Consider the following 26355-nt stretch of genomic DNA (forward strand, 5'->3'; position numbering starts at 1 on the left):
GTTATAATTAACAAATACATACAAAACCACTTTTGTTTATCAAGTAAATAGATTGCTTTATTATTTTTTATGACAAATAATATAAAAGAATATATGTTTTTTAAGCTTATTCTCGTTCATTACTTTATGTTTGCACATGGGTGTAATTTGCCATTAGTCATTAGTCATTAGAGATGTGAGCAATGGCAACTTTCTTTACCAAAAAAGCTTTTCAGCAATAAACAACAATATAAGTCTGATACAGTGGGTGGACTAATTGTCCCAGTGTTTCAACTTTTTGTACTTTCGACTCCATAGCTCAACCAATTCTTAGGGTATGCAGTTAGTTCTATGCTCATTAGAAAGGTCTCAGTCCGTGCTACATTATATCAAGCACTCAGTGTTCAAAGGTTACACAGTCTGAGTTTATCAGCAATAGAAAAAAACCACCGCACTGGGACAATTTTTCCGTTTGAACATAAATTTTATTTAATAGCGGGTATGTCCCCCTTTAGCTTTAATAACTGCTTTGCAACGGTCAGGCATGCTATCTATATATCGTCTACACTCGTCCACTGCAAAAGTATTCCATTCTTTTTCAATTCTTTCCCATAACTCATGTACACCTTTAGCCTTAGTGTCATATACACTCAGCTTGAGTTTAAGGTGATGCCATACGTGTTCAATAGGGTTTAAATCGGGAATTTGGGCTGGTCAGCTATAGATATGATCACTGTTGAAGTTATTATCCACAAACCATTGCTTAGCAAGCTTCGAAGTGTGCTTAGGATCCTTACCTTGTTGAAAATAGATATTCTCAGGATTGTATCCATAGTACTTTAAGCTGTCCATAAGGGTAGTTTCTAAGATATTTACATAATCTACAGCTTTCATAGTCCCATCATGTATCCAACAAGCATACCCAAATCCATCGTAAGTGATACAACCCCGTACCATGACACTTCCTTGGCCACCTTTTACTGTAAGGTCTAAGTGATAAGGCTGCAATGCATAGTCTGGTCGACTCCAGTAATATTTGCAACCGTCTGACCCGAAAACATTGCCTTCGTCTCATCACTAAGCACCATACGCCTCCAATCATCGGTTGTCCAGACTTTGTGAGCCATTGCTCATGCTAAACGTCGTTCTTTGTGCTGCTTACTAAGCAAAGGCTTTTTGGCTTTAATTTTAGCTCTGAAGTTCATACTTTTAAGAAGCTTCAAGGCTGCAGAATAACCAATAGTATACCCCAAACCATTCAGATATTGATGTACTGCTTTGGCTGTCTTGAATTCACCCTTTATTACTTGTCTACGGATGTATGACTTGGTAGTTTCACCAATAGTTGCTCTTCGACCTGGGGCTGCCTTCATTCTGTTTGAAAAGAACTAGTTGATATACCTATCTAAAGTGGATTTTTTCAATCCGGGAATGCGTTCCATAACTTGTTCATATGTCATGTTACTAGCCAAGAGCAATTGGATTTGATTTTGAGCAGATTTGCTGATAGTACGAGTCATTTGAGGCAAGATAAAGTTAAGAAAGTACAGTATAGAAAGAGACAAAAAATATTGTAAAAAAAACTGACAACGTACGGCTATTTATACTTTACATTAAAGGTATGAGTCATAGATTGTCATAAATAAGGTTGATATGCAAATTCCGGTGATTTATGATTGATAAGAAAGCGATGTTTGGAATGGATTGCAAAATAAGCGGGTAGCGGAAAAATTGTCCCAGTGCGGTGGTTTTTTTCTATTGCTGATAAACTCAGACTGTGTAACCTTTGAACACTGAGTGCTTGATATAATGTAGCACGGACTGAGACCTTTCTAATGAGCATAGAACTAACTGCATACCCTAAGAATTGGTTGAGCTATGGAGTCGAAAGTACAAAAAGTTGAAACACTGGGACAATTAGTCCACCCACTGTATCAGACTTATATTGTTGTTTATTGCTGAAAAGCTTTTTTGGTAAAGAAAGTTGCCATTGCTCACATCTCTAATGACTAATGACTAATGGCAAATTACACCCATGTGCAAACATAAAGTAATGAACGAGAATAAGCTTAAAAAACATATATTCTTTTATATTATTTGTCATAAAAAATAATAAAGCAATCTATTTACTTGATAAACAAAAGTGTTTTGTATGTATTTGTTAATTATAACTGCCTTGTAACAAAATGTTAGCAGAGCTTCTTTATTTTTTTATTCTTTTAGAATATACACGTATTCTTTTTTTATAATGTAAGAGTAGTTTGCATTTCTATGAAGTGTACTTGTTGTTAGATGATTGTTTTCATTTGAACAATGAACCTTCTATTGCTAGACTCTTTTTTTTTCACTTTGTCTTTTTTTTTAACTTAGTCTTTTTTTTTTTAACTTAGTCTTTTTTTTTTACGAAGTCTTTTTTTTTACGAAGTCTTTTTTTACCAGGTCATTTTTTTTCCAAACACGACTATTTTATTACGTTTTGTAACACGTTTGTAATGATCTAAGCTAAAAAACACAAACCACCTTCCTAATATGTATTCTTCTGAACAAAATAATCGCAAATTGCTTTTGATTTCCGCATTTTGCCTCAAAAATAAAAAAAAGAAGACATCGGTCTTTCAACAGTAGAGGGGAACAGGCTTTCCAAAAAAAGATCATCTGTAAAAAAAACAGGTACTTTTTTAAAACGTGAATAACTTTATGAATACTTATCCTACAAAAACAACAAAAATATCGATAAATTTCTTTATTTTTTTCGCACCTAAATCTTTTTTCAAATTAAAAAAGGTGTAATACAGCAAGATATAATGGTTTCTCATAAAAAAATTATAAAATCTACGGATCTATGATTGTCAGGTCTGTTAAAAATCTACGTCAAAGTCTCTATATTATTTGCAGTGGCGCCACTGGAAATAATTTAAGAATATTAAGTCGGTAATATTCGCTTAATGTCTGAGATTTTACTCGAATATTACCAGATTTAAAACGGCACCTTTCAAGAGAATTTTACGGCAGTTGGTAATATTTCAAGTATTACTCGAATATTACGCACGCTAAAAAAAACACTTGAAATCTCTAATTTTACCTTGATTTCACGTAAAAAAAAGAGAGTAATATTCGCATTTTACTTGATATGATAGGTCGGTTCTTTTTTAACCGTTACATATTTACTTCTTGTTATTGGATGAAATCATGTTTACTCATATACTTCTTGACATTCTTATTTGTAGAAAACCTTATCATTTTATACACTTCATTGGCTTAAAAAACAATATATTGGGTTTTAAAATTATACTTTTTATTGGATAAAAAATTTTGTATTGAAATATGGTTTCTGTCATGTTTTGACATGTCAATAAGATAACAGTCTTATCATTCTAAGCTAAATCTTTACAAATGAGTTTGAATAAGAATAGATCCTGATAATTACCAACTGCCCTGAACAGTCAAGTTTCACTTTCATCTCAACAGTTGATTATTTACATCAGTTTATAAAATTTTTTTTATACATGTCAAATCATATCAGTCGTAACTATCTCTTGTCATTTAATCTCAGGTCTTGCTCAAACTAATATAAATAGCCTTGGAATCTTTCTTTAATAAAAGCATTCGACTTTAGAACTATTGTTCGGTCTCGTTAATTCTTCTTTGTTCATATTTTTATACTTAAAACACTTCAATAAGGTAAAGTGATGACCATATAAAAATTTGTGAAACTTTTTCAAAGCAAACACAATAGCGAGGAGTTCACGCCGAGTGACAGAATAATTTCGTTCAGATTGGGATAAAGAACGTGCCATGAAGCCGAGGTATTTGATGGTGGTGACAGTGAGTCCATCCGACTGTTTTTCGTCAAATTTTTGGAACAGAACTGCACCAACTCCAGTGTTAGATGCGTCAGTGGCAACATAAAGGGATTTGGTAGGATCATATGGACTCAAAACAACGTTGGAACATAATATGTCTTTGATGCTTTGACAGTGAACTTGCAGTTCAGGAGTCCGATCAATATCATCTATGAATGCAACATTTCGTAATGCATCTAGAGGAGCAGTGAGTGTGGCAGCACAAGGGATGTGTGCACGAAAGTAATTAACAGTGCCTAGCCATTGCATCATTTCTCTGCCGGTTTTGGGACGGGGCCAGTCAGCAATATTTGTCAATTTACGTGGATCCAAGCTGTTGTATCCACACAACTAATAAAGTGAACATTCATGGATAAACTTGGATACTACAGAATTATAGTCTAACCAGATCTCTATTAATAAACGTGAGAATTCTGCAATAGCCAATCTTGCCCTGTTGTCCTACCAGCGTTCTAAAAGACTATATCGGAACCTGATTACAACAACGGCAGTTCAATCCTATTCTATAATTATCGTTAGATCAATAGTTTAATTACTTCATTGTCCCTTGATTCGTCAAGTAGACAGCGGCTATTGATTATCCACTATCCTTCCTTATATTCCATATCATTCTTTTAACCGATCAATTGAAATAGCGGTAAAGACCCAGACATTCAAAAAAGTATAAATACCCTCAATATTTTTTATTAATAAAGTCATATATAATCTTTAGTTTCACAACTATCGTCTTTTTGTAGTTTTTGTCTTCTATTTCATATTTGGCAAAACATTTTTTTTTGTGAATTCTTTATTGACTTTATTTTTAAAAAACAACCCTCTTTTTATTACTACCTACCTTACCACTATGTCAAACTCAAATGACTTTAACTCTGCTGCTGCTGGTTCTTCCAGTAGTAATGATAAAACTTATCCTGATAACGCCCGTCGTATGTCAGATGTATCTACCTTATCTTCAGAGGCACAGTCCTCTGGAATGACCACGTCCGCAGTTTCTTCTGGTTCTTTTGAGCCTAGAATCGCAGCTCCATCCATCCACTCTTCTATTGAGGAGTTGGATTCCACCATCATCGGTGCCACCCAAGTTATCCTTAACTTGTCTGTTCGTCTTCTTTCCACGACCCCTGAGTCAGAGGAAGATAGCATGGTGCGCGCCAAGTACGAAGCCTGCTCCAAGGACCTGGAGAGACTAGTTCATACTAGAGATCTCCTCCAACGAGCTATGACCCATGCTGTTCCTACCGCTTGGACTGGTGCACCTCAGGTTGCCCCTGCAGCCTTGAATGTTGTACCTCCAAACCTACCCCTCATGCAATGGAAGGGTGCGGTCTTTGACCCATCTGCCCCTGTCTCTGTGGATGTTAAGCACTGCTTAAAAAAGTTTCAGGACGTGATGTTCGCACATGGTCTTGATCTTGATCAGCACTGGCTTCGTCTTCTCCCTCCCTGCTTGTCGTCTAGTCAACGTACTTGGCTTGATGAATATCAAGAAAAGGAGGATGTCCATACGTGGAGTCAGTTCAAAAAGGCTTTTACTGGCCATTATGGTGTTGGTTCGGCTGAAGAAAAGGCCACGTCTACAACGGAGTTGTTACGCATCTCCATGACTGCTGCTGAGACTGTTGACCAATACGTTGAACGTTTCAACAACCTCCGTCGCTTGGCACAGATCCAAGATCGCTGTGTCTTGACTCGTTGCTTTCTGATCGGTCTTCAGGCCGACATTTACAAGAAGGTGATCGTGTCCTTAGCCAATTGTACGGATGCGCAAAAAGAATCGGTCGACTACGTTGTCAAGTTGGCCAAGACTTTGTACCATTCATTGTACAAAGTACGTAGAGTTGCTAACGCTTCTCACACTTCTGCTGGCCCCTCCATGGTCAATGACTCCTCTTCTTCTGGTCGGAAGAAATCCTCTGCTTTTGTCTCTGGTTCTGCTGTTCGTGCTGCACCTTATCCAAAGGCTTCTAGGAAGTATTGCAGCTTCCATAAGACCACCACCCATAGCAACGATGAATGTCGTGCTATGAAGAAATCTTCCTCTCTTTCTCCTTCTTCGGGTTCTACCCAAGTTGATGTCTCCTCTGGTTCTGCTGCCTCTCAGTGGAATCCAAGAAACCAACCTTCCGGTTTGGGACGTCCGTGCCGCTCTTGTGGTGCTGACAACTGGCGTCCTGGTCATCGATGCAAAGGAAAGGGTCGCTCAACTGGCTCTTCGGCTGACGACTCTGATCTTGCTGGGCCTTCTCATTTGTTTCGCGGAATGAGTCGATCCCCTGCTTCTTCCTTGTCTTCCGTTGCCTCTTCTGGTAACGATGTTTCTGCCTCTGTTGGTTCTTCTGCCACTCCTACTACAAGTAGTAGTGATGCTTCTTCCGGTCGTAAGACTGATGCTGCTGGTCCCGTTGTCTCTGTTCCCGATTCGTCAGACGATATGGACATTGATGTTGCAGAAGCCCTTACTGTGGCTGAAGCTGCTCAGGCCTGTAAGTACATTACACATCACATCTTTTCTAAAGCGCCTTCAAACACTAATACGCTTTATGTTCCTATTATTGTAGAGCACATCAAAACATGGGCCATGATTGATACCGGTTCAACTTTTTCGTGTGTGTCTCCTTCGTTCTGTTCGTCGCTTGGTTTAGTTCCAACACCTAATCCAGGATCGATCAAGTTAGGACATAATAGTTCAAGTACTGTAAGCCGGTTAGGCATAATAAATCTTACTGTTTATTATAACCAAATCCGTTTGTCATATGAATTTGAAGTGTTTGATTTTAGCAGTGATGTCCCCATTTGTTTAGGACTTGACATTTTGCCTAAACTAAGAATAGGTTTAACAGGATTAGCCACTTCTTGGTTAAATTCTAATATTCCTAAAATACCTGATCCAGTTAACCCTGATGACTATAAGCCAAATGAAACTCCTGTTGGCACTAAACAGGAAAGACAGCAATTGATGAGCACTATTCAACCTTTGTTAGATGCTAATACGAGTATCCCCATGTCTTCTCATTGTAATTTACCTGGTGCTATCATTACTCTTGATACTGAACCCAATGCCTTTGCTTATCGAAGACAACCCGATATTGCTATTGCTAACAGAAAAATCATGGAAGACCAAATTCAAACTTGGTTGGATGATTGTGTCATTGAACCTGCTCCTTCCAATACTCGCTTCAATAACCCTATTTTTCTTGTTGGAAAAAAGGATGTTAACGGATTATACACTAAGAAAAGAGCAGTTATTGATCCACGTATGCTTAACCAACTCGTGAAGAATGTTGATAGAATGCCTTTACCTCTAATCAGTGATCTTCATCAACGTATGGGTTCTGCTACTATATTTACTACTTTCGACATACGAGCATGCTTTCATCGTTTTCTTATCCAAGAATCTGATAGACCTAAAACCGCATTTACTCATCCATTCACTGGTATGCAGTATCAATTTCGTCATTGTCCTTTTGGCTTGACAAGTACCGGTAACATTGTACAGCGTGTTCTTACAAATTTGTTCGCAGATCTTCCCTACACTGCACTCTGTATTGATGATCTATGTGTCTTCAGCTCTGGTGACATGAATCAACATATTGAGTATGTCCGTGAAGTGTTGAAACGTCTTACTGCTGCAAACTTAATTATTAATGTTGAAAAGACACATTTTGCACAAAGTTGTGTAAACATTCTTGGATGGACTATTGGTAACAATGGTTCTCTAATCCCTGATCAACGTAAACTGACAAATATACATTCTTGGTCCACACCTAAAACTGGTAGACAAGTCATGAGTTTTCTTGGATTTGCAAACTATTTCCGTAATAGTTTACCTATGTTTTCTCGCTTGACTGCTCCACTTGACCGGTTACGATCTCTTAATTCTTTAAAAGGAATTTGGAATGAAACCCATGAATGCAGTTTTCGTAACATTAAGGATGCCTTGGTGAATGCCCCAGTTATTCACATTCCTAACCTTAAGTACCCATTCTACGTCGCAACAGATGCTAGTGCTTATGGTATCGGCGGTGTCGTTTATCAAGTCATCGACCAAGTCATTCAATATAACGCCTTTGCTGCAAGATCTCTTTCTCCTACCGAACGTCGTTATCATACAAACAAACGAGAGTTGTTAGCGATTGTATTCATGTTTGAGAGATACAATAAATGGTTATATAACCGTCATTTTACCTTGACAACTGATCACAAAGCCTTGATTTACATCAAGAAGCAAGTTGTTCCAAATGCTGCCATGCTTGTTTGGTTTGAAACAATTTTCGAATATTCCTTTGATATTGTTCATTGTCCTGGCATTAAGAATATTATCCCAGACGCACTTAGTCGTTTATTCCCAGATGACAATAAACTGGAGGGGGGTAACAATGTCAACAATGTTGCCATCTACAGTATCCGTGGTAAAGAAAAAGAAAAAAGAAAACCAACTTTTAAAGAAAAATCTAAAAGTTATGAAACACAAACATATGCAGTCACTTCTGCAACATCATCATCATCATCAAAACCCTTATTGCATCGCGCTTTGCAATATGAAGATTATATCACACCTCCTCCTGAGGAAAGAAAAGATATAATATTAAAGGCTCACTTATTAGGCCATTATGGAATTAAAGCCATAGAACAAACCATTCATGGTGATAAACTCCATTGGACTAATTTACGTCAAGATATTCAGGATGTCATATCCAAGTGTCACGAATGTAAAATGTTTAATATTGCCAAAACAGGTTATCATCCCCCTAGAAGTATCCTACCTGACGGACCTCTAGATCATTGGGTTATGGACCTCGGCACTTTTAATATAACATCTACGAGCGGAAATAATTTCCTTCTTGTCATGGTTGATTTATTTTCTCGCTTTACTATCTTGAAAGCCATTCCTGATAAACAAGCTCTTACTATTGCCAAACAGCTTGTTGATATCTTCTGTACTTTCGGCTGGCCTAAGGTCATTGCTAGTGATAACGGAAAAGAGTTTACTGCTACCATCGTCACTGAACTTATTAATAACAGTGGTATCGATAAGAGAGTGTCTAACCCTTTTAATCCCCTTGGTAACTCAGTCAATGAAGCATTTGTAGGAATTGCTAAAAAGACTATTGTTAAACAGTTACAAGGAAGAAAAGAAGATTGGGATCTATATGTACCTGCAACCCAATATGCTATGAATCTGAAATATTCCAGACTTCATAAGAGTAGACCATATACAGTAATCTTCAATAAAGTACCAAATGATATGAAAGATTATTCTCATATTAAACCCACTCTTAGAAGTGAAGCTGTAGATTCTAAAGCAATAGAAAACAGACTTAAATATGCTACTGAAGTCGTTATCCCTGCTCTTGCTAAACGCATTAAGGAAACTCAGGATGTAGACAATGCATATTTTATGAAAACAAACAAAATCGTTCACACACCATTCCCACTCCATAGTGAAGTCATGATTAAAAATGTGAATAAGGAAAACAAAACTGATCCGTATTACGAAGGTCCTTTTTATATAAGTGGAATGACAACTAATGGCAGTTACATATTAGTTGACAAACAAAATAACCTCTTATCAAGAGATGTACCAACCTCACACTTAAAACTTATAGCATTACCCAGCAATAAAAGTGCAGAATCAATCGATGACCAACATTATGAGATTCAAGCAATTATACAACACAAAGGAACTCCAGGTAATTACCAGTATCTTGTTCATTGGAAAGGATACGATGATCCTATGGATTACACTTGGGAACCTACTTCTAGTTTTGATGATCGATCTTCAATTGAAACATATTGGGCTCGTCGTCAAGCAGGTAATAATACTGCTGTCTCAAAGAAAGCAAGATTACCCAAACGTACCGTTCCTACTCGTGATCATCACAGTAGAAGCAAGAGATCAAGACGTTAAATTGTCTAAGTAGTTGACCGTCTTTTTCCCTAAGACAATTTTTCCTAAAGAAGGTTTTTTTACTATCAGGTTTTTATGACAACTTACTACTACGATCTACCCTCAATTATACTATGTCTATTTATCTGCCCTATGATCATTATCGCACTTATTGTGTATGACAATTACTTTTTCCTGAATCTTCACTTATCCTTTTACCGTTTGCTTCAAACTAGAAGGGGGCAATGTTGTATCCACACAACTAATAAAGTGAATATTCATGGATAAACTTGGATACTACAGAATTATAGTCTAACCAGATCTCTATTAATAAACGTGAGAATTCTGCAATAGCCAATCTTGCCCTGTTGTCCTACCAGCGTTCTAAAAGACTATATCGGAACCTGATTACAACAACGGCAGTTCAATCCTATTCTATAATTATCGTTAGATCAATAGTTTAATTACTTCATTGTCCCTTGATTCGTCAAGTAGACAGCGGCTATTGATTATCCACTATCCTTCCTTATATTCCATATCATTCTTTTAACCGATCAATTGAAATAGCGGTAAAGACCCAGACATTCAAAAAAGTATAAATACCCTCAATATTTTTTATTAATAAAGTCATATATAATCTTTAGTTTCACAACTATCGTCTTTTTGTAGTTTTTGTCTTCTATTTCATATTTGGCAAAACACAAGCTCTTCGAGCCACGCTTTATTTTCAGAATTTTTTGATAATACACTACCTCAAAAAATTGTTCATTTTGAACTGCCTTTTTCACATTTTGTACTGAATCTGCTTCGCATAATCTCCAATCAGCACTCAACATAGACCATTATGAAGCACTGCTTCCCAGCTATTTACAACACTGTAAGAATATTACGTGCTATGTGTGAAGGCTGGAAAATATCCAATCAAAAATCAAAATCAAAATGAACAATTTTTTGGGTTTTTTTAAATATGAACTAAATTTACGTCTATGTTCCCAAATAACATAGAACTAACTCGTGACTGTTATCATAATTTTTACCCGTGACTGCTTCTGCTATTTCAAGGCAGCCCTGGTCGATTCTGTTTTTTTTTGTTTTTTCATTGTAATCTCTCATTGCTCCATCTCGACTTTTCAAGTAATGGTAAATCGCGAAATTTCAGAAACTCAGCGAAATGCTATTATCTCCGCTTTAAGAAGAGGAAAGTCGTACGATGTTATCAGCAACGAGTTACATGTTTCTAAAGGTTCTATTTCGAACATTGCGAAAGAAGTAGACCATCGCTCCATATTGCAAGCAGGTCGACCTAAGAAACCTACCACATACGACGCGCGCCTTGTATTGCGCAGATTCAATGCTGGTGTGTACAAGACCACAGAGCGCGCTCCCAGAGACTTAAGGGGCTTAGGTTCGGATATTTGCGGCCAGACCGTGCGAAACCTTCTTAAAAGCTCCAAATTTAAATCTCGACGAAAACCAACAGCTCTTCCTTTAACGCATTCTGCCAAAAAGGCACGCCTTCAGTTTGCCAAGAAGTATAAAGATTGGACAGAGGAAGGCTGGAAGGGAGTAGTCTTTAGCGACGAAACAAAAATCAATCGTTTGGGTTCAGATGGTAAACAATGGACTTGAGTACAAGAAGGAAGGCCTCTGCAGGATCACAACTCCAACCAAACTTATAAGCATGGAGGCAGTAGTATACTAATTTGGAGCTGTTTGGCAGCAAACGGAGTTGGATATATTACTCAAGTGCTCGGAGGCTTAGATTCAGAGCTGTATTGCAAGATTAAGACGGAGGATATGCTCCCTTTATTAGAAGAATACGATATGTCAAAGGATGACATTATATTTCAACATAATATCGATCCAAAGCATACAGTGGGTGGAAAAATGGTTCCAATGTTTTTGATTTGCAACTTTAAAGCTTTATATCTTTGGAACTACAAATGGTAACGGCTCACAAAAACATGCATTTTGTAGCGCAATTACAGCTAATATTACTGAAAAAAAAATTTGCTTGTAATGTTACACAATCGGGAAAATCTTAAGACTAAATACAAAAACCAACTTTGGAACCATTTTTCCACTATGTGCATTATTTTATTAATATCTTGTATGACCGCCTTTCGCAGCAATTACAGCCCTACTGTCGTATCCCAACATACTTTAAACATGATTCATATTCAATTTATAAGAAATCAGAGTAATGAATGCTTTACAAAGATTTATTACAGTCTTTTCTCTATTATTCGGTCATAACTAATTCCACTCCTTTAACTCAATGCAAGCTTTTAATATAACTCCTGATGCAATGCAACATAAATGAAAGATCAGATCTACTTAAGAAATAATTATAAAACAGTCCACTAGCATAACCAGGAACAGATCCTCACATTAAAACTTATTGACACTAGATCTACAGTTATAATTAATTAAAGTATCTTGAAAAGGATTTAATTAAACCTCCATGAAAATAGTATAAATACCAGACATTATAATATTAAATAAAGATATAACTTTTTTCAGTCTCGTTGAATTTTATAGTCTTTTTTATTCTTACGAGATAACACACCTACAACGATCTGGCATACTATTTATGTATCTCCTACAGCCTTCTGCTGTAAAAGTAGACCATTCTTTTTCAACGCGATTCCATAATTCATGCACACCTTTTGCCCTAGTATCATAGGCACTTAACTTGAGCTTAAGGTGGTGCCAGATGTGCTCTATTGGGTTTAGATCTGGACTTTGTGAAGGCCAGTTGAAGGTATGATCACACTTGAAGTTGTTGTCCTTGAACCATTGCTTAGCTAGCTTAGACGTATGTTTAGGATCGTTATCCTGCTGAAAATAGATGTCCTGAGGATGGTAACCGTAGTACTCAAGGCTGTCCATAAGGGTTGTACCAAGTATTCCGACGTAATCAGAAGCCTTCATTGTGCCTTCACTAATCCAGCATGCATAACCAGGTCCGTCATAGGTAATACAACCCCATACCATAATGCTACCACCCCCTCCTTTAACTGTTAAGTCGAGATGATGGGGTTGAAGTTTATCATCTGGTCGACTCCAATAGTACTTGCAACCATCTGAGCCATAAACATTAACTTTTGTTTCATCACTGAATACCATACGTCTCCAGTCATCGCTTGTCCAGTTTTTGTGCTCTTCCGCCCATGCTAGTCGTCTTGCTTTCTGAACCTTAGTCAATAAAGGCTTTTTTACCTTGATCTTAGCATGGAAGTTCATGCTTTTCATAACCTTAATAGTGCCCGAGTAACTGATAGTGTGGCCAGTGCATACTAGATACTTATGAACAGCCTTCGCAGTCTTGAGGGTACCATTAATAATCTGCTTACGTATATAAGACTTGGTGGTAACACTTAAAACAGCCTTTCTACCAGGGTTTGCTGTTACTCTACCAGGAGAAAACTTGTTGGCATATCTGCTTAAGGTGGATTTTTTTAAGTTTGGAATACGTTCCATCATCACTGAATATGGCTTGTTCTGTAAAACCAACGATTTGGTGTTTTCTTGCTTGTTTTTAGAGAGAGCGCGAACCATATGTGTAGTGGTACCTTAAAGCTTCGATATATAAAGAAAGAAAAGGAAAAAAAAATGTTTGACCGAGGATAAATTAATTTTATAAGTCACTTAGGCTTTTTCGGCGATAGTCGGAATATTATGACTCATAATTAGCCAAAAAACTCCGGTGGAAGCTCCACCAATTAACAAATAAACTTATCTACAGTTGTAGTGGAAAAATGGTTCCAAAGTTGGTTTTTGTATTTAGTCTTAAGATTTTCCCGATTGTGTAACATTACAAGCAAATTTTTTTTTCAGTAATATTAGCTGTAATTGCGCTACAAAATGCATGTTTTTGTGAGCCGTTACCATTTGTAGTTCCAAAGATATAAAGCTTTAAAGTTGCAAATCAAAAACATTGGAACCATTTTTCCACCCACTGTATGCTTTGGATCGATATTATGTTGAAATATAATGTCATCCTTTGACATATCGTATTCTTCTAATAAAGGGAGCATATCCTCCGTCTTAATCTTGCAATACAGCTCTGAATCTAAGCCTCCGAGCACTTGAGTAATATATCCAACTCCGTTTGCTGCCAAACAGCTCCAAATTAGTATACTACTGCCTCCATGCTTATAAGTTTGGTTGGAGTTGTGATCCTGCAGAGGCCTTCCTTCTTGTACTCAAGTCCATTGTTTACCATCTGAACCCAAACGATTGATTTTTGTTTCGTCGCTAAAGACTACTCCCTTCCAGCCTTCCTCTGTCCAATCTTTATACTTCTTGGCAAACTGAAGGCGTGCCTTTTTGGCAGAATGCGTTAAAGGAAGAGCTGTTGGTTTTCGTCGAGATTTAAATTTGGAGCTTTTAAGAAGGTTTCGCACGGTCTGGCCGCAAATATCCGAACCTAAGCCCCTTAAGTCTCTGGGAGCGCGCTCTGTGGTCTTGTACACACCAGCATTGAATCTGCGCAATACAAGGCGCGCGTCGTATGTGGTAGGTTTCTTAGGTCGACCTGCTTGCAATATGGAGCGATGGTCTACTTCTTTCGCAATGTTCGAAATAGAACCTTTAGAAACATGTAACTCGTTGCTGATAACATCGTACGACTTTCCTCTTCTTAAAGCGGAGATAATAGCATTTCGCTGAGTTTCTGAAATTTCGCGATTTACCATTACTTGAAAAGTCGAGATGGAGCAATGAGAGATTACAATGAAAAAACAAAAAAAAACAGAATCGACCAGGGCTGCCTTGAAATAGCAGAAGCAGTCACGGGTAAAAATTATGATAACAGTCACGAGTTAGTTCTATGTTATTTGGGAACATAGACGTAAATTTAGTTCATATTTAAAAAAACCCAAAAAATTGTTCATTTTGATTTTGATTTTTGATTGGATATTTTCCAGCCTTCACACATAGCACGTAATATTCTTACAGTGTTGTAAATAGCTGGGAAGCAGTGCTTCATAATGGTCTATGTTGAGTGCTGATTGGAGATTATGCGAAGCAGATTCAGTACAAAATGTGAAAAAGGCAGTTCAAAATGAACAATTTTTTGAGGTAGTGTATTATCAAAAAATTCTGAAAATAAAGCGTGGCTCGAAGAGCTTGTGTTTTGCCAAATATGAAATAGAAGACAAAAACTACAAAAAGACGATAGTTGTGAAACTAAAGATTATATATGACTTTATTAATAAAAAATATTGAGGGTATTTATACTTTTTTGAATGTCTGGGTCTTTACCGCTATTTCAATTGATCGGTTAAAAGAATGATATGGAATATAAGGAAGGATAGTGGATAATCAATAGCCGCTGTCTACTTGACGAATCAAGGGACAATGAAGTAATTAAACTATTGATCTAACGATAATTATAGAATAGGATTGAACTGCCGTTGTTGTAATCAGGTTCCGATATAGTCTTTTAGAACGCTGGTAGGACAACAGGGCAAGATTGGCTATTGCAGAATTCTCACGTTTATTAATAGAGATCTGGTTAGACTATAATTCTGTAGTATCCAAGTTTATCCATGAATATTCACTTTATTAGTTGTGTGGATACAACAGCTTGTATCACTTCGGAGACCGAAGCTGAGGCAACAAGGATTGTGGTAGGAACGACGTACAATAATTTTACGAAAAATTGAAGTGTTTTAAGTATTTAAAATAGACAAAGAAGAATTAACGAGACCGAACAATAGTTCTCAAGTCGAATTACTTTTATTAAAGAAAGATTCCAAGGCTATTTATATTAGTTGAGCAAGACCTGAGATTAAATGACAAGAGATAGTTACGACCGATATGATTTGACATGTATAAGAAAAATTTTATAAACTGATGTAAATAATCAACTGTTGAGATGAAAGTGAAACTTGGCTGTTCAGGGCAGTTGGTAATTATCAGGATCTATTCTTATTCAAACTCATTTGTAAAGATTTAGCTTAGAATGATAAGACTGTTATCTTATTGACATGTCAAAACATGACAAAAATAAAAAAAATTAACGGAATGGTACAACAATTTTTGCGAAAATCAACTTAATTTTTTAAGACGGAAACAAATAAATTTTACATTCTAAGCCATTTGAATTCACTATGAGTGACATATAATTTTACTACATGTTAAAGTTGAATTTGAGTGTTAAAAAGTAAAGATGGTTCAATGACATACAATTTATGTTAAAAGAAAACTTTATCATGTATCCATAATTCATAACTCGATATGAAAACAGTATTAATAAGCTACATGAAAAATATATCCAATAGACAGGCTACAGGTTAATTCGGATAATCTTCATTAAGGATAAGATGCTGCGTAATTGCACGGTTAAACTATATTAAATCCAGGAACTAAATCACAATCAAATGCAGTCAATCATATACGAGTATTCTATAACAAATATAACAATAGAAGAACACGTAACCCTTATGTATTTGTCATCAGCTATATCATACTCATTAATTATTAATCCATGACATGAAATATTATCCGTGTATGAAAAGTATAACTAGAGTACAATTTTCTTATTAAATAAAACAATCCCTTTATTGTGTCTAGTCCTCTCTTGTTCCTTTTTATTCTCTTGGATAAATCAATGACAATAATGGAACTTGCCATCGAATTCATTGCTATCACCCCTTTGACGTTTGCTACTGTTAAGGATACATAAGATTATAGTCATTTTATTTTAGTAAAAGGAATCTAATATGATCCTAAATAATATGTTGACATAACTTGGAATCATTTATAACATTATTCCCAGCACAGATCAATAAAAGACTTTGATTAGATTTTTATATTAAGCTTTATTCATATTAACTTCACATAGTCAAATAAGATGACATGGTTGTAATATAGTTTATTGATGATATGAGCATGTTGAATAAGGAATGACAATTACTTACCGGATTATCTTTAATTATGAAAACATTTATCCTAACTGAGATATTATTATTAGCTGTAATATCCAATCACGGAACTAGAGGATTTTATATTCATCCGTACCGTCCTACGTCCAGAGTTATCTGAAACCATCCCAATAGCATAATTGACAATACAAGCTAGGAACAGGCTAAACTAATAATTAGAAATAGTAATCATCTATTCTGTCGAATTGATCATAAATCTGTCCTAATTCTTTATCCGTATCATGTCTATAAATACTCTCACTTTTTACATGTAGAATTATTTTTATCATATTCAATCTTAGTTATCTTAACTTAATAAAGAGATACCAAGTTCTAACAGTATTTCTTTATCTTTGTTGTTATACTACTTTTACCTAAACCCTCCTATCCTAAACAGCTACTTCTGAGCACTACCTACAATCGTCAAAAGAAGAGTATAAGGCAGACGCATGTGTCTTGGATGGTGACATTGAGCTTTCTCTGCTAGAAACATCTGGCAAGCTCCTGCAAAATGACATTCTAAGATATGGTTACGACTATGCTAAGGTGAGCTTTGGTGCATTAAGCATCTTCCATATGATTTATAAGAAGTACTGCTGAGCCAAAGAGGATACAGCTATGAAGTTGACAATTCCACTCCTTCAAGCGGGACGTAAGTAAATTTTATTGATGGTTATTGGATTACAACATTCTAGATTTCTAAGTTATTATTATCGTTAATAATTTAGATGACATATTCCATCTGTGGATTCTTGAACTATGCTCATCCAAATTATATTGTTCGAAGAAGGTGTTTAAATGTAAAGTTCCTAGTAATATGACAGCGACCAAGGACATAGTTCCTTGAGGAAATTTCATTTGGTGTTTCAAAGTAAATAACAGTTGAACTTTAATTATTTATCGTTCATTAATAAATGGTAAACTTAATAAAGTATGTTTAGAATTTGTTAGAGGATACAGTTAGATTATCAGAAAGATGAAAGAAGAGCATGGCGAGCATTTGTTGCAAGCAACGTTATCGTGTGAAAATGATAGTCAAACATCCTTGAGTGAATTGGTAAATTTAGACATTCAAGGGTTCTGACTATGGCATTTTGCTACTCCAAGAAAAGGATGAAACCGAAATCTCTATTAGTTACAAAGAGACAGAGTTACCATTATACCATTAAAAATATTTAAATCATGCATATCACTACAACATGTATGTCATATCCCGATATACTTTATATATGATTCATATTCAATTTATAAGAAATTAGAGTAGTGAATGCTTTACAAAGATTTATTATAGTCTTTTTTCTATTATTCGGCTATAACTAATTCTACCCCTTTAACTCAATACAAGTTGTTTTAATATAGCTCCTGATGCAATGAGATATAAATATAAAATAGATATACTTCAATAATTATAAGCAATCAACTTGCATAACCAGGAACAGATCTTCATATTAAAATTGATTCTGCTACTTTCATTCTAGCGTACTTGTTTAATAATTTACATAATAATCCTCTTGCTGCTTCCTCTGGACAAGTCTAATTTATTTTCAAATGTCTCTTTTTTCTATCGAGTCGAGTGACAGCTCAAGTATGATAGCCTTAGTACCAGTCTGCATATGTATATTTAGACAGCCAAACAAAATGTAAGAAAAACTTCTTAGTGTTTGCATTTTCCTAATTAAATATAAACAATTTTTTGTAATATGAAGAAAATTAAATAGCATAGAAGGATAAAAATCTTGCACTTTGTCTGAATTATGAATAATACTAGTAGGAGTTCCACATCTAGTTCTGACATAATAGATGGTACTTAACCAAAGTAAAGCCAACCCATTAATAAGCAACATAATCGGCTTATAAGAAAATTTATCTTTATAAATAGTATTTTATTATGGCCAACCTTAAGAATTTAAGGGTCACTATATGCAATTAAATCCGGATAATAAATTTAACGCGATTTTTACCAATAATCATTTGAACCTCTTCAGAGATCATTGCTAATCGTTCTCCTTTCTAGATGATATAGCTTTTTTTGTATATTTTAGATTTGAATTACCAAAATATTTTCCGGAAAACAGCTTAAGAGTAATGCCAGGTACAAGCTATAATTGAGTAATCATGTAATGGTTTTTTCTGATAAATCAAAAGCCTTTAAATAGCAAGCTATAAAAGCATTTCCTTATATCTTTAATAAATAATGTTACTGGTATTAAGTCAAATATCATGATACTTGCTTGGAAACTGTATATGCTTTACTTCAATGCTCATAAACATCTTTGTTGATGGCGTATATGATCAAATTGGTTGGATTAACAGCTGAGTTTTATCACAAGCATTTACACAAGCGCGACTTAATTGTTTATAGGAACCACGTTTTTTTTTTTTTAATTCACATTGCCAACATGGCTACGATGAAAAGAAGAAATATTCCGCAAGGAATAGAAAAACAACCTTCTTTCAGCTTATTGGATGACAATGAAAAAGACAAATCCTTTAAATATTATCAACCACCTCCTTCACCTGTTACTTACTCATCCAATAAGGTACTTGAACAAGATTACCTTTTTAGCATCTTGACTTATTTCAAACTTATTAGAACATTGCTTTTCTGCAAAAGAATAAGCATACCATTATAACCATTCTGCTAACCCTTTTATCATTTTGGACACGTTTCAGAAAGATTTCACTCAGTAATATAGTTGTGTGGGACGAAGCTCACTTTGGCAAGGTAAAAAAAAAAATAAAAAAGAAAAGAACACAGCGAAAGTAAAGTTAACGGTTAATGTAGTTTGGTTCACATTATTTGAATCATGATTTCTATTTTGATGTTCATCCACCACTTGGAAAAATTCTTGTGGGTTTATCTGGTTGGTTAGCTGGTTATGATGGATCTTTTTCATTTGAGTCAGGTGCTGAATACCCTGAAGGGCTTAATTATACAACCATGCGTGTTTTTAATGCTTTCTTTGGTGCCATGATGGTTCCCATATCCTATTTGACCGCTGTTCAATTAAAAATGTCCTTAAAAGCTAGTTTGTTAACAGCAACCATGGTACTATTAGGTAAGTACCCTTGACATTTGCAACTTTTGGTTCTCATATACGCGTCATTTTTACTTAGATAATGCTTACCTTACAATTAGTCGATTTATTTTATTGGACTCCATGCTATTATTCTTCACTTGTACATCACTTTTCACATTATCCGTATTTCACAATTTACGCCACATGTAGGATAAGAAGAAGAAGAAAAAACAAAAAGATGAGTAACTCACTTACAATAGTTCGTTTTCTCCCGAATGGTGGACTTGGCTCGGGTTGACAGGTGCTTCTCTAGGCTGTGTATTGAGTGTGAAATGGGTGGGATTATTTGCTGTTGCTCTTGTGGGTATATATACAATTGAAGATTTATGGGATATGTGGGGTGATGTTCGAATGCCTAAGAAAGTGTACTTGAACCACTGGATAGCCCGTATCGTCTGTCTGATAATCCTTCCTTTCTCAATCTATGTCTTTTCATTCATCTTGCACTTTTCACTTCTTTACAAGAGTGGACCTGGTGATGCTCAGATGAGCTCTTTGTTTCAAGCCAATCTGGAGGGTAATTCAATGACCGAGAACCCCTTGGAGGTTGCTTATGGTTCTAATTTGACAATCAAGAATGCCGGATTCGGTGGCGGTTTACTTCACTCACATATCCAAACCTATCCTGAAGGTTCAAAGCAGCAGCAGGTAACCTGTTATCATCATAAGGATGAAAATAACCATTGGACGATTCGACCACCTCGTGAGCAAGATGATGAGCAGAGTTACGATCAACCAGACAACCCAGACTTTATTCGCTTCTTGAAAGATGGCGATCTCATTCGACTTACGCATATCTCAACCAATCGCAACTTACACAGTCATCCTGTGAATGCACCGATCACAACTGGACAGTGGGAGGTGAGTTGCTATGGCACAGACACAGTGGGCGACACTCAGGATAATTGGAAGGTAGAAATTGTGGATGATTTCAATTATCAAAATAAGGACCGGATACGATCCCTGACCACACGATTCCGACTTCGCCATGAAAGACTTGGCTGTCTCTTAACAGCTGATAATACTGTCTTGCCTCAATGGGGATTTAAGCAAGTCGAGGTTTATTGTGACAAACGAAATGACACAGAGAACCCTCATTCCATGTGGAACGTTGAACAACATTGGAATACTAAATTACCGCCTGCACCACGCAATGCATATAAATCACCTTTTTTGAGGGATTTTATTACCCTGAATGTTGCCATGTGGACATCCAATAATGCATTGACCCCTGATCCAGATAAGGTTGATATCCTTTCATCTGAACCTTCCGAATGGCCCCTGGCTACTGTAGGTCTTCGTATGTGTGGTTGGGGAGATAAACAAGTCAAGTATTACCTTTTGGGTAACCCAATTGTTTGGTGGTTGTCGATTGGTGCTATTTTTGTATTTTGTCTAACAACAGGAGTTTATGTGATTCGTATGCAAAGAAAGATTTTTGATTTAACAAATGGTAAGAATATACTATAAATTAGTTTATGTATGCTCACTCATATATAATATACAGCACAATGGGATCATTTCTTTTACGTGGGCAAAACTTTGTTCCTTGGATGGTTTTTCCATTATATTCCTTTCTTCATTATGGGTCGTGTCACCTATTTGCATCATTATTTCCCAGCTCTTTATTTCAGCATTTTGATGGTTCCATTCTTGATGGATCATTTTACACAGCATAAAAGTGTACGAGTGCAATGGGCTGTGTTTATACCTGTTTATCTTGCTGTCATTGCTACATTTATACATTTTGCGCCGATTTCATTTGGTTTAGAAGGACCTATTACTGATTATACTTATCTGGAATGGCTTAAAACTTGGAATTTGGTTCATGAAGTGATTGAATAAACATATTTTTTTTATTAAAAAAAAAATAGAGAGAAAAAAAAAAAAAAAAAAAAAAAAAAAAAAAGGAAGATTGAAGGAGAAGAAAACATTGACAATAAACCTTAATCTATCTGTGTGACGTTGGTTCCATGAGGTACAAGGATAAATAAGTAAAAAGGGTTTAAAAATGATTTTCTTTCTGTCTTTTTGCCTTTTTTCTTCTTTTTTTTCTTCAGCTTTCTTATTTGTATATATTTCTTCTTTTTTTTTCTTCTTCTTTCTGCTCTTGAAAAAAAAAAACTTTTATTTGAATAATGGGCAATATTAAAAGTAGTTTAAAAGGGGATAAGAATCATGGAATGAATGTGAGTAGAAGTATCGACAAACAAATCAAGGCGGATGAAAAAAGAATGAAGAAAGAAGTAAAGCTACTTTTATTAGGTAAGGATGATAGTAATGTGTATAAATGCTTATGTGCTTTGTTTAGGCGCAGGAGAATCAGGAAAATCAACTGTGATAAAACAAATGAGGCTGATTCATGCTTCTGGATTTAAAGCAAGTGAAAGAGAAGGATTCAGAGTGATTGTATTTTTGAATGTGTTTACAACAATGCAAACATTATTAGAAGCAGTGGATATTTTGAACTTAAAATTAACAAATCCTATATTAAAATATGCTCATCTATTTAAACAAGCGCCATCAATAGAAGAAAACCAGCCTTTTCCAGAATTATACCAGTTACCTTTAAAGCAGCTTTGGAAAGATGAAAGCATTCAAGAAGCTTATCAAAATGGACATCAATTTGCTTTACACGATAATATTTCTTAGTAATAATCATTATTCCCTCGTGTCATGGTTTAGTAGAGCTAAAACTTGTAGATTTTTTGTATAGTTTTTATGATCAAATAGATACACTTTGGAGTCCAGCTTATAAACCTACAGATCAAGATATTATTCGTTGTAGGGCAAAAACAACTGGTATTGTAGAAACAACATTTCATTTAGGTGGTTTGGCTTATCGTATGTTTGATGTTGGAGGACAAAGAAGTGAAAGAAAAAAATGGTAAGAACATTATTTTGTTATGCTGATGTTAACATTAAACAGGATACACTGCTTTGATAATGTGACAGCTATTTTATTTGTAGTGGCTATTAGCGGTTATGATCAATGTTTAGCAGAAGACAGAGCCTCGGTAAGGAATAGGAAAAGAAAGATGAGCTGATGATTAAATATTGTCTTACAATTTTATTTTTAAAATAGAATCAAGTATGTGTGTAACTAAAACAAATGAAAAACAATTAAAATTTGATGTTTTAGATGCATGAGGCATTGATGTTGTTTGATACGACATGTAACTCCCATTGGTTTACAAAGACATCAATGATTTTACTATTAAACAAGATTGATATATTTAAGAGCAAGATTAATTATTCACCTATTGAAAAATATTTTCCAGACTATCAAGGTAATGTTATTAGTAACCATTCTTTCTTTTCTTAACATCACACTCTAGGTCATGTCAACAACTTGAACACAGCAAAAAATTATTTCAAACAGAGATTCCAAAGACTAAATAGAAACCCAGATAAAAGGGTCTATGTTCATTTTACAGATGCCACAGACACTACTTTATTACAAAATGTCATGATCGCTGTATCAGATATTATTATTAATGATAACTTGAACAGTATCATGGTTGTTTAATTAAAAAAAATACTCTAAAAAACATATCCAGCTCATCCCACTCTTTCGTTTAGAGTATAATATTTTATTTTAGACGATTTCTTTCTAAATTAGCATGTAATACTATCTCATTACAGCAATGGCTACTATAGTATCATAAAGTCCTTTCATTTTGTTCAATTTCTTTACGCACAACACCGCTCTCAATATAATGCTGCTTATAAATACAGATATAAAAAGTGGCATCTATCAAAACATTTATCACTATTGTTATCGTTATCTTAAGAGACTTCACAGGCAGGATAAAATGATCTATTTCATGCAATCTTAAATATCAATCATTCGAAATGGCCATTTTCTTTTTTTTTTTTTTTTGTTACGAAATATTAAATTGAAAAGGATAAATTTAATTGGAATGAACATTTAAAATATCAAAGAATTAGAAAATTAGAGAATACGTAGTTTGAATACCACCAAAAGGTTTCTCCCTTCCATGTATACTAACAACTAGAACAAAGTAAGACAAACGATAGGAATCATAAATCAACTGTATGTTGTAAGTTTTAATCACTCAAAGGTTGATTTTCATACTATAAACTGTATTAATATAAGATGTAATCAGCATTCAATAAGAATATATGTTTGTTATGCTGTTAAATACAAGCAAAAGTGGTATCTACGGTCGAATAAATCTCTCTTGGATTTTTGAGTTTATCGATATCGTTGACAAGGATACATATAATAAATATTGCTTTTATTATAAACAATATAATGATTATTCTTTTTTTTCTCCCCCGCTCGGCCCTTATTTATCTTAATTATTCAAAGTTTTATTATTAGTTTACCTTACAAGTCTGATATAAGTTGAAATCATTTTGGTGCACTGGATCAGCAACTGGCTGAAACTTAAGATTTTTTACACCAAATTCTGCAATAACAGTCATTTTGAGTCGAATATACTAATAATTTATATCAATCCTCATGGTATACTTTTATATTTGGTTTGTGTTACAACTGGACTTCTCATGTTATAGTAAAAAGTTGTGGTCTTTCCAGTGTCCTGATATTGTTAGACAACGTACTTTTAGAAATCATCAGTAATTATTCACCTGTTAGGAATATAATTCATGCTTCACTAACGCATCATTTAAAGCACGATACCATATGAATCAAGGTCAAAACAAGGAAAATACAATGATCTCAAGTCTTTGTAACGCTTATTATTGAACGCTTTTCGTTTTTTTTTTTGTAAACATTAGAACACTGCCTTTAATTTTGTATTATTGAAGCTATTTAGCAGCCAATGCTTGAGATCCGGATACATTAGTTTTATGCATGAATACTGGTTCAAGAAATGGGTTGTGGAATAATGCAAGTAAACAAACATGAGCGATCGTACTTTACGAACCAAAAGTCAGTTTTGATAGTAAGAAAAGATATCTATAGTATCTCAAGCATCATGTGAGCTTGACTAAAGAAACTGAATAAATACTGTATAGCCTGATAACCAGAAGTTTACGGTTCAAGTCTGAAAATGCATGGCTTTTATTAATTACAGTCAAATATCAATTACATTTAAATTTAGTATCATTAGCTTATGTACATTGCACCTACTGTTCAAGTTATTAGCTTGCTCTCTTCTTTAACATCTGAACTCGTAAAATTAAGCATCAGTGCAAATCACTTCAAATATTGCATGATTAAGAATATAACAATACAAACAAAAAGACTATATCATATGCAAAAATGATAAGCACTCCCTTTTAAAAAGGAAATACTCTAAAATTGTATTTTGAGAGAATAGATGAAGGTCTGTGGTTTTAACAAAACATCTTGATTAAATTGGTTATTAAAGCTTCTAAATCAAAAGGTGTAAACGTATGGAAGTATCATTATTCCAAAGTGCTGTAGTAGTATTGATAGCCCAAGCTTTATAAATGCCATTTTCGAGAGGGTAGCAAGCCACATTGCCTTAGAAAGGCTTGTAATGTACTTATAGAATATGTCCATACAAGTAATAAAGATTTATTTGTATGTTCTATTTTTATTTTTGCTTTGAGGCTAGAAGCTATTCAAGTATTAAAGTACCAAGGTATGACATGATACCGTATCCACCTTAGTAACTCCCTTGATCTCGTGTGAAATCTCTCAAAAGTCCCTAAACTAGTAACTTGTACAGTGAGAACGGTAAGTTTTGTCACTTGGAGAAAATTGAATGTCGCCATGTTTACGATGAATGTCCTATCTTCTATTGGAGTAAACCCATCTGGATTCTCCAAGCTCCTATGCTCCCGATTTTATGCTCAGATAGTCCGGCCACAAATGGAATATGGCATAGCTATCAACTGCTTCAATCACACTCAGCTGAAATCTTTAGAAGAGGCACAAGACAAATGCATATGTAAGATCTACGGTGCGTCTAGAAAAACATCCACCAAGGTGATGCTCCATTTGGCTAAGTTACCCACAATGAGAGAAAGAGTAGCTATCTTGCAAGCCCAATTCCTCTTTCGTTCATTATCCTTACCTGAGGATACACTGCTGTATCGCTTAATTCCACATATACAGTACACCAGAGGTCATCAATGGTATAAACTATCAAAAACTGCTCTGTGGAAATTGATGCCGCCGACAATAGCCGACTTAGATACCCGAGGCTTTAGAGCAATAAAAAAGAAATTCCTCCACTCTAAGCTTGAAAAACAGATTCAAGGTAAGAACTCCAGATTACTATCCAGCTGTCGCCCAACAATCACTCTCGACCCTATCTTGTGGCTACCAATGACTCATGAAGAAAGAAGTCGATGTATACGATAGCGGCTTGGTTGGTTGCCAGGTGGAGCTCCCAAACCCTGCCCTTACCATCCCAACAACAATCTATCAAGACGTCACGCCATCAGCTGCCTCAATATACATCGCCGCATCTGTAGATAACAATATAGCAGTTATCTGGAGAAAAATTGATAAAATACATGGAATGAAGGATGGGCTCGAATGGTTATTAGGACATATAAAGAGGTTGAATATTTAAAAGAACATGCGAAAGAAGTAGAAAAAACAGTATTAATGGTCAGCGAAGAATTTCTAGAGCATTAATGGGAGACAA

At 35.2% G+C, this 26355-nt stretch overlaps 9 protein-coding genes across 9 annotated transcripts; 5 read left to right on the forward strand and 4 right to left on the reverse strand.

Annotated features, from left to right (window-relative positions):
* Positions 1 to 1188: 1188 nt before the first annotated feature.
* RO3G_05278 (uncharacterized protein) lies at positions 1189 to 1499 on the reverse strand (the record flags this gene model as incomplete). Its single annotated transcript, XM_067659868.1, has 2 exons — positions 1189 to 1204; positions 1381 to 1499. The coding sequence occupies 2 exons, from the start codon at positions 1497 to 1499 to the stop codon at positions 1189 to 1191; spliced, it is 135 nt and encodes a 44-aa protein (XP_067515969.1).
* Positions 1500 to 3528: 2029 nt separating this feature from the next.
* On the reverse strand, positions 3529 to 4094 carry RO3G_05279 (uncharacterized protein; the record flags this gene model as incomplete). The annotated part of the gene is made up of 2 exons (XM_067659869.1): positions 3529 to 3589; positions 3643 to 4094. The coding sequence occupies 2 exons, from the start codon at positions 4092 to 4094 to the stop codon at positions 3529 to 3531; spliced, it is 513 nt and encodes a 170-aa protein (XP_067515970.1).
* Positions 4095 to 4686: 592 nt separating this feature from the next.
* Positions 4687 to 9750, forward strand: RO3G_05280 (uncharacterized protein; the record flags this gene model as incomplete). Its single annotated transcript, XM_067659870.1, has 2 exons — positions 4687 to 6325; positions 6485 to 9750. The coding sequence occupies 2 exons, from the start codon at positions 4687 to 4689 to the stop codon at positions 9748 to 9750; spliced, it is 4905 nt and encodes a 1634-aa protein (XP_067515971.1).
* A 1116-nt stretch (positions 9751 to 10866) lies between these two features.
* Positions 10867 to 11358, forward strand: RO3G_05281 (uncharacterized protein; the record flags this gene model as incomplete). Its single annotated transcript, XM_067659871.1, has 1 exon — positions 10867 to 11358. The coding sequence occupies one exon, from the start codon at positions 10867 to 10869 to the stop codon at positions 11356 to 11358; it is 492 nt and encodes a 163-aa protein (XP_067515972.1).
* A 924-nt stretch (positions 11359 to 12282) lies between these two features.
* On the reverse strand, positions 12283 to 13290 carry RO3G_05282 (uncharacterized protein; the record flags this gene model as incomplete). The annotated part of the gene is made up of 1 exon (XM_067659872.1): positions 12283 to 13290. The coding sequence occupies one exon, from the start codon at positions 13288 to 13290 to the stop codon at positions 12283 to 12285; it is 1008 nt and encodes a 335-aa protein (XP_067515973.1).
* Positions 13291 to 13937: 647 nt separating this feature from the next.
* Positions 13938 to 14429, reverse strand: RO3G_05283 (uncharacterized protein; the record flags this gene model as incomplete). The annotated part of the gene is made up of 1 exon (XM_067659873.1): positions 13938 to 14429. One exon carries the CDS (start codon positions 14427 to 14429, stop codon positions 13938 to 13940), a length of 492 nt encoding a protein of 163 aa, XP_067515974.1.
* Positions 14430 to 19060: 4631 nt separating this feature from the next.
* Positions 19061 to 21586, forward strand: RO3G_05284 (uncharacterized protein; the record flags this gene model as incomplete). The annotated part of the gene is made up of 6 exons (XM_067659874.1): positions 19061 to 19201; positions 19255 to 19386; positions 19447 to 19720; positions 19779 to 19887; positions 19942 to 21194; positions 21249 to 21586. 6 exons carry the CDS (start codon positions 19061 to 19063, stop codon positions 21584 to 21586), a joined length of 2247 nt encoding a protein of 748 aa, XP_067515975.1.
* Positions 21587 to 22328: 742 nt separating this feature from the next.
* RO3G_05285 (uncharacterized protein) lies at positions 22329 to 23270 on the forward strand (the record flags this gene model as incomplete). The annotated part of the gene is made up of 5 exons (XM_067659875.1): positions 22329 to 22392; positions 22571 to 22612; positions 22712 to 22758; positions 22884 to 23031; positions 23080 to 23270. The coding sequence occupies 5 exons, from the start codon at positions 22329 to 22331 to the stop codon at positions 23268 to 23270; spliced, it is 492 nt and encodes a 163-aa protein (XP_067515976.1).
* A 2202-nt stretch (positions 23271 to 25472) lies between these two features.
* On the forward strand, positions 25473 to 26280 carry RO3G_05286 (uncharacterized protein; the record flags this gene model as incomplete). The annotated part of the gene is made up of 2 exons (XM_067659876.1): positions 25473 to 25962; positions 26180 to 26280. 2 exons carry the CDS (start codon positions 25473 to 25475, stop codon positions 26278 to 26280), a joined length of 591 nt encoding a protein of 196 aa, XP_067515977.1.
* Positions 26281 to 26355: the final 75 nt, after the last annotated feature.

This window comes from Rhizopus delemar, genomic scaffold, assembly GCF_000149305.1.
Source record: "Rhizopus delemar RA 99-880 supercont3.3 genomic scaffold, whole genome shotgun sequence".
Lineage (NCBI taxonomy): Eukaryota > Fungi > Mucoromycota > Mucoromycetes > Mucorales > Rhizopodaceae > Rhizopus > Rhizopus delemar.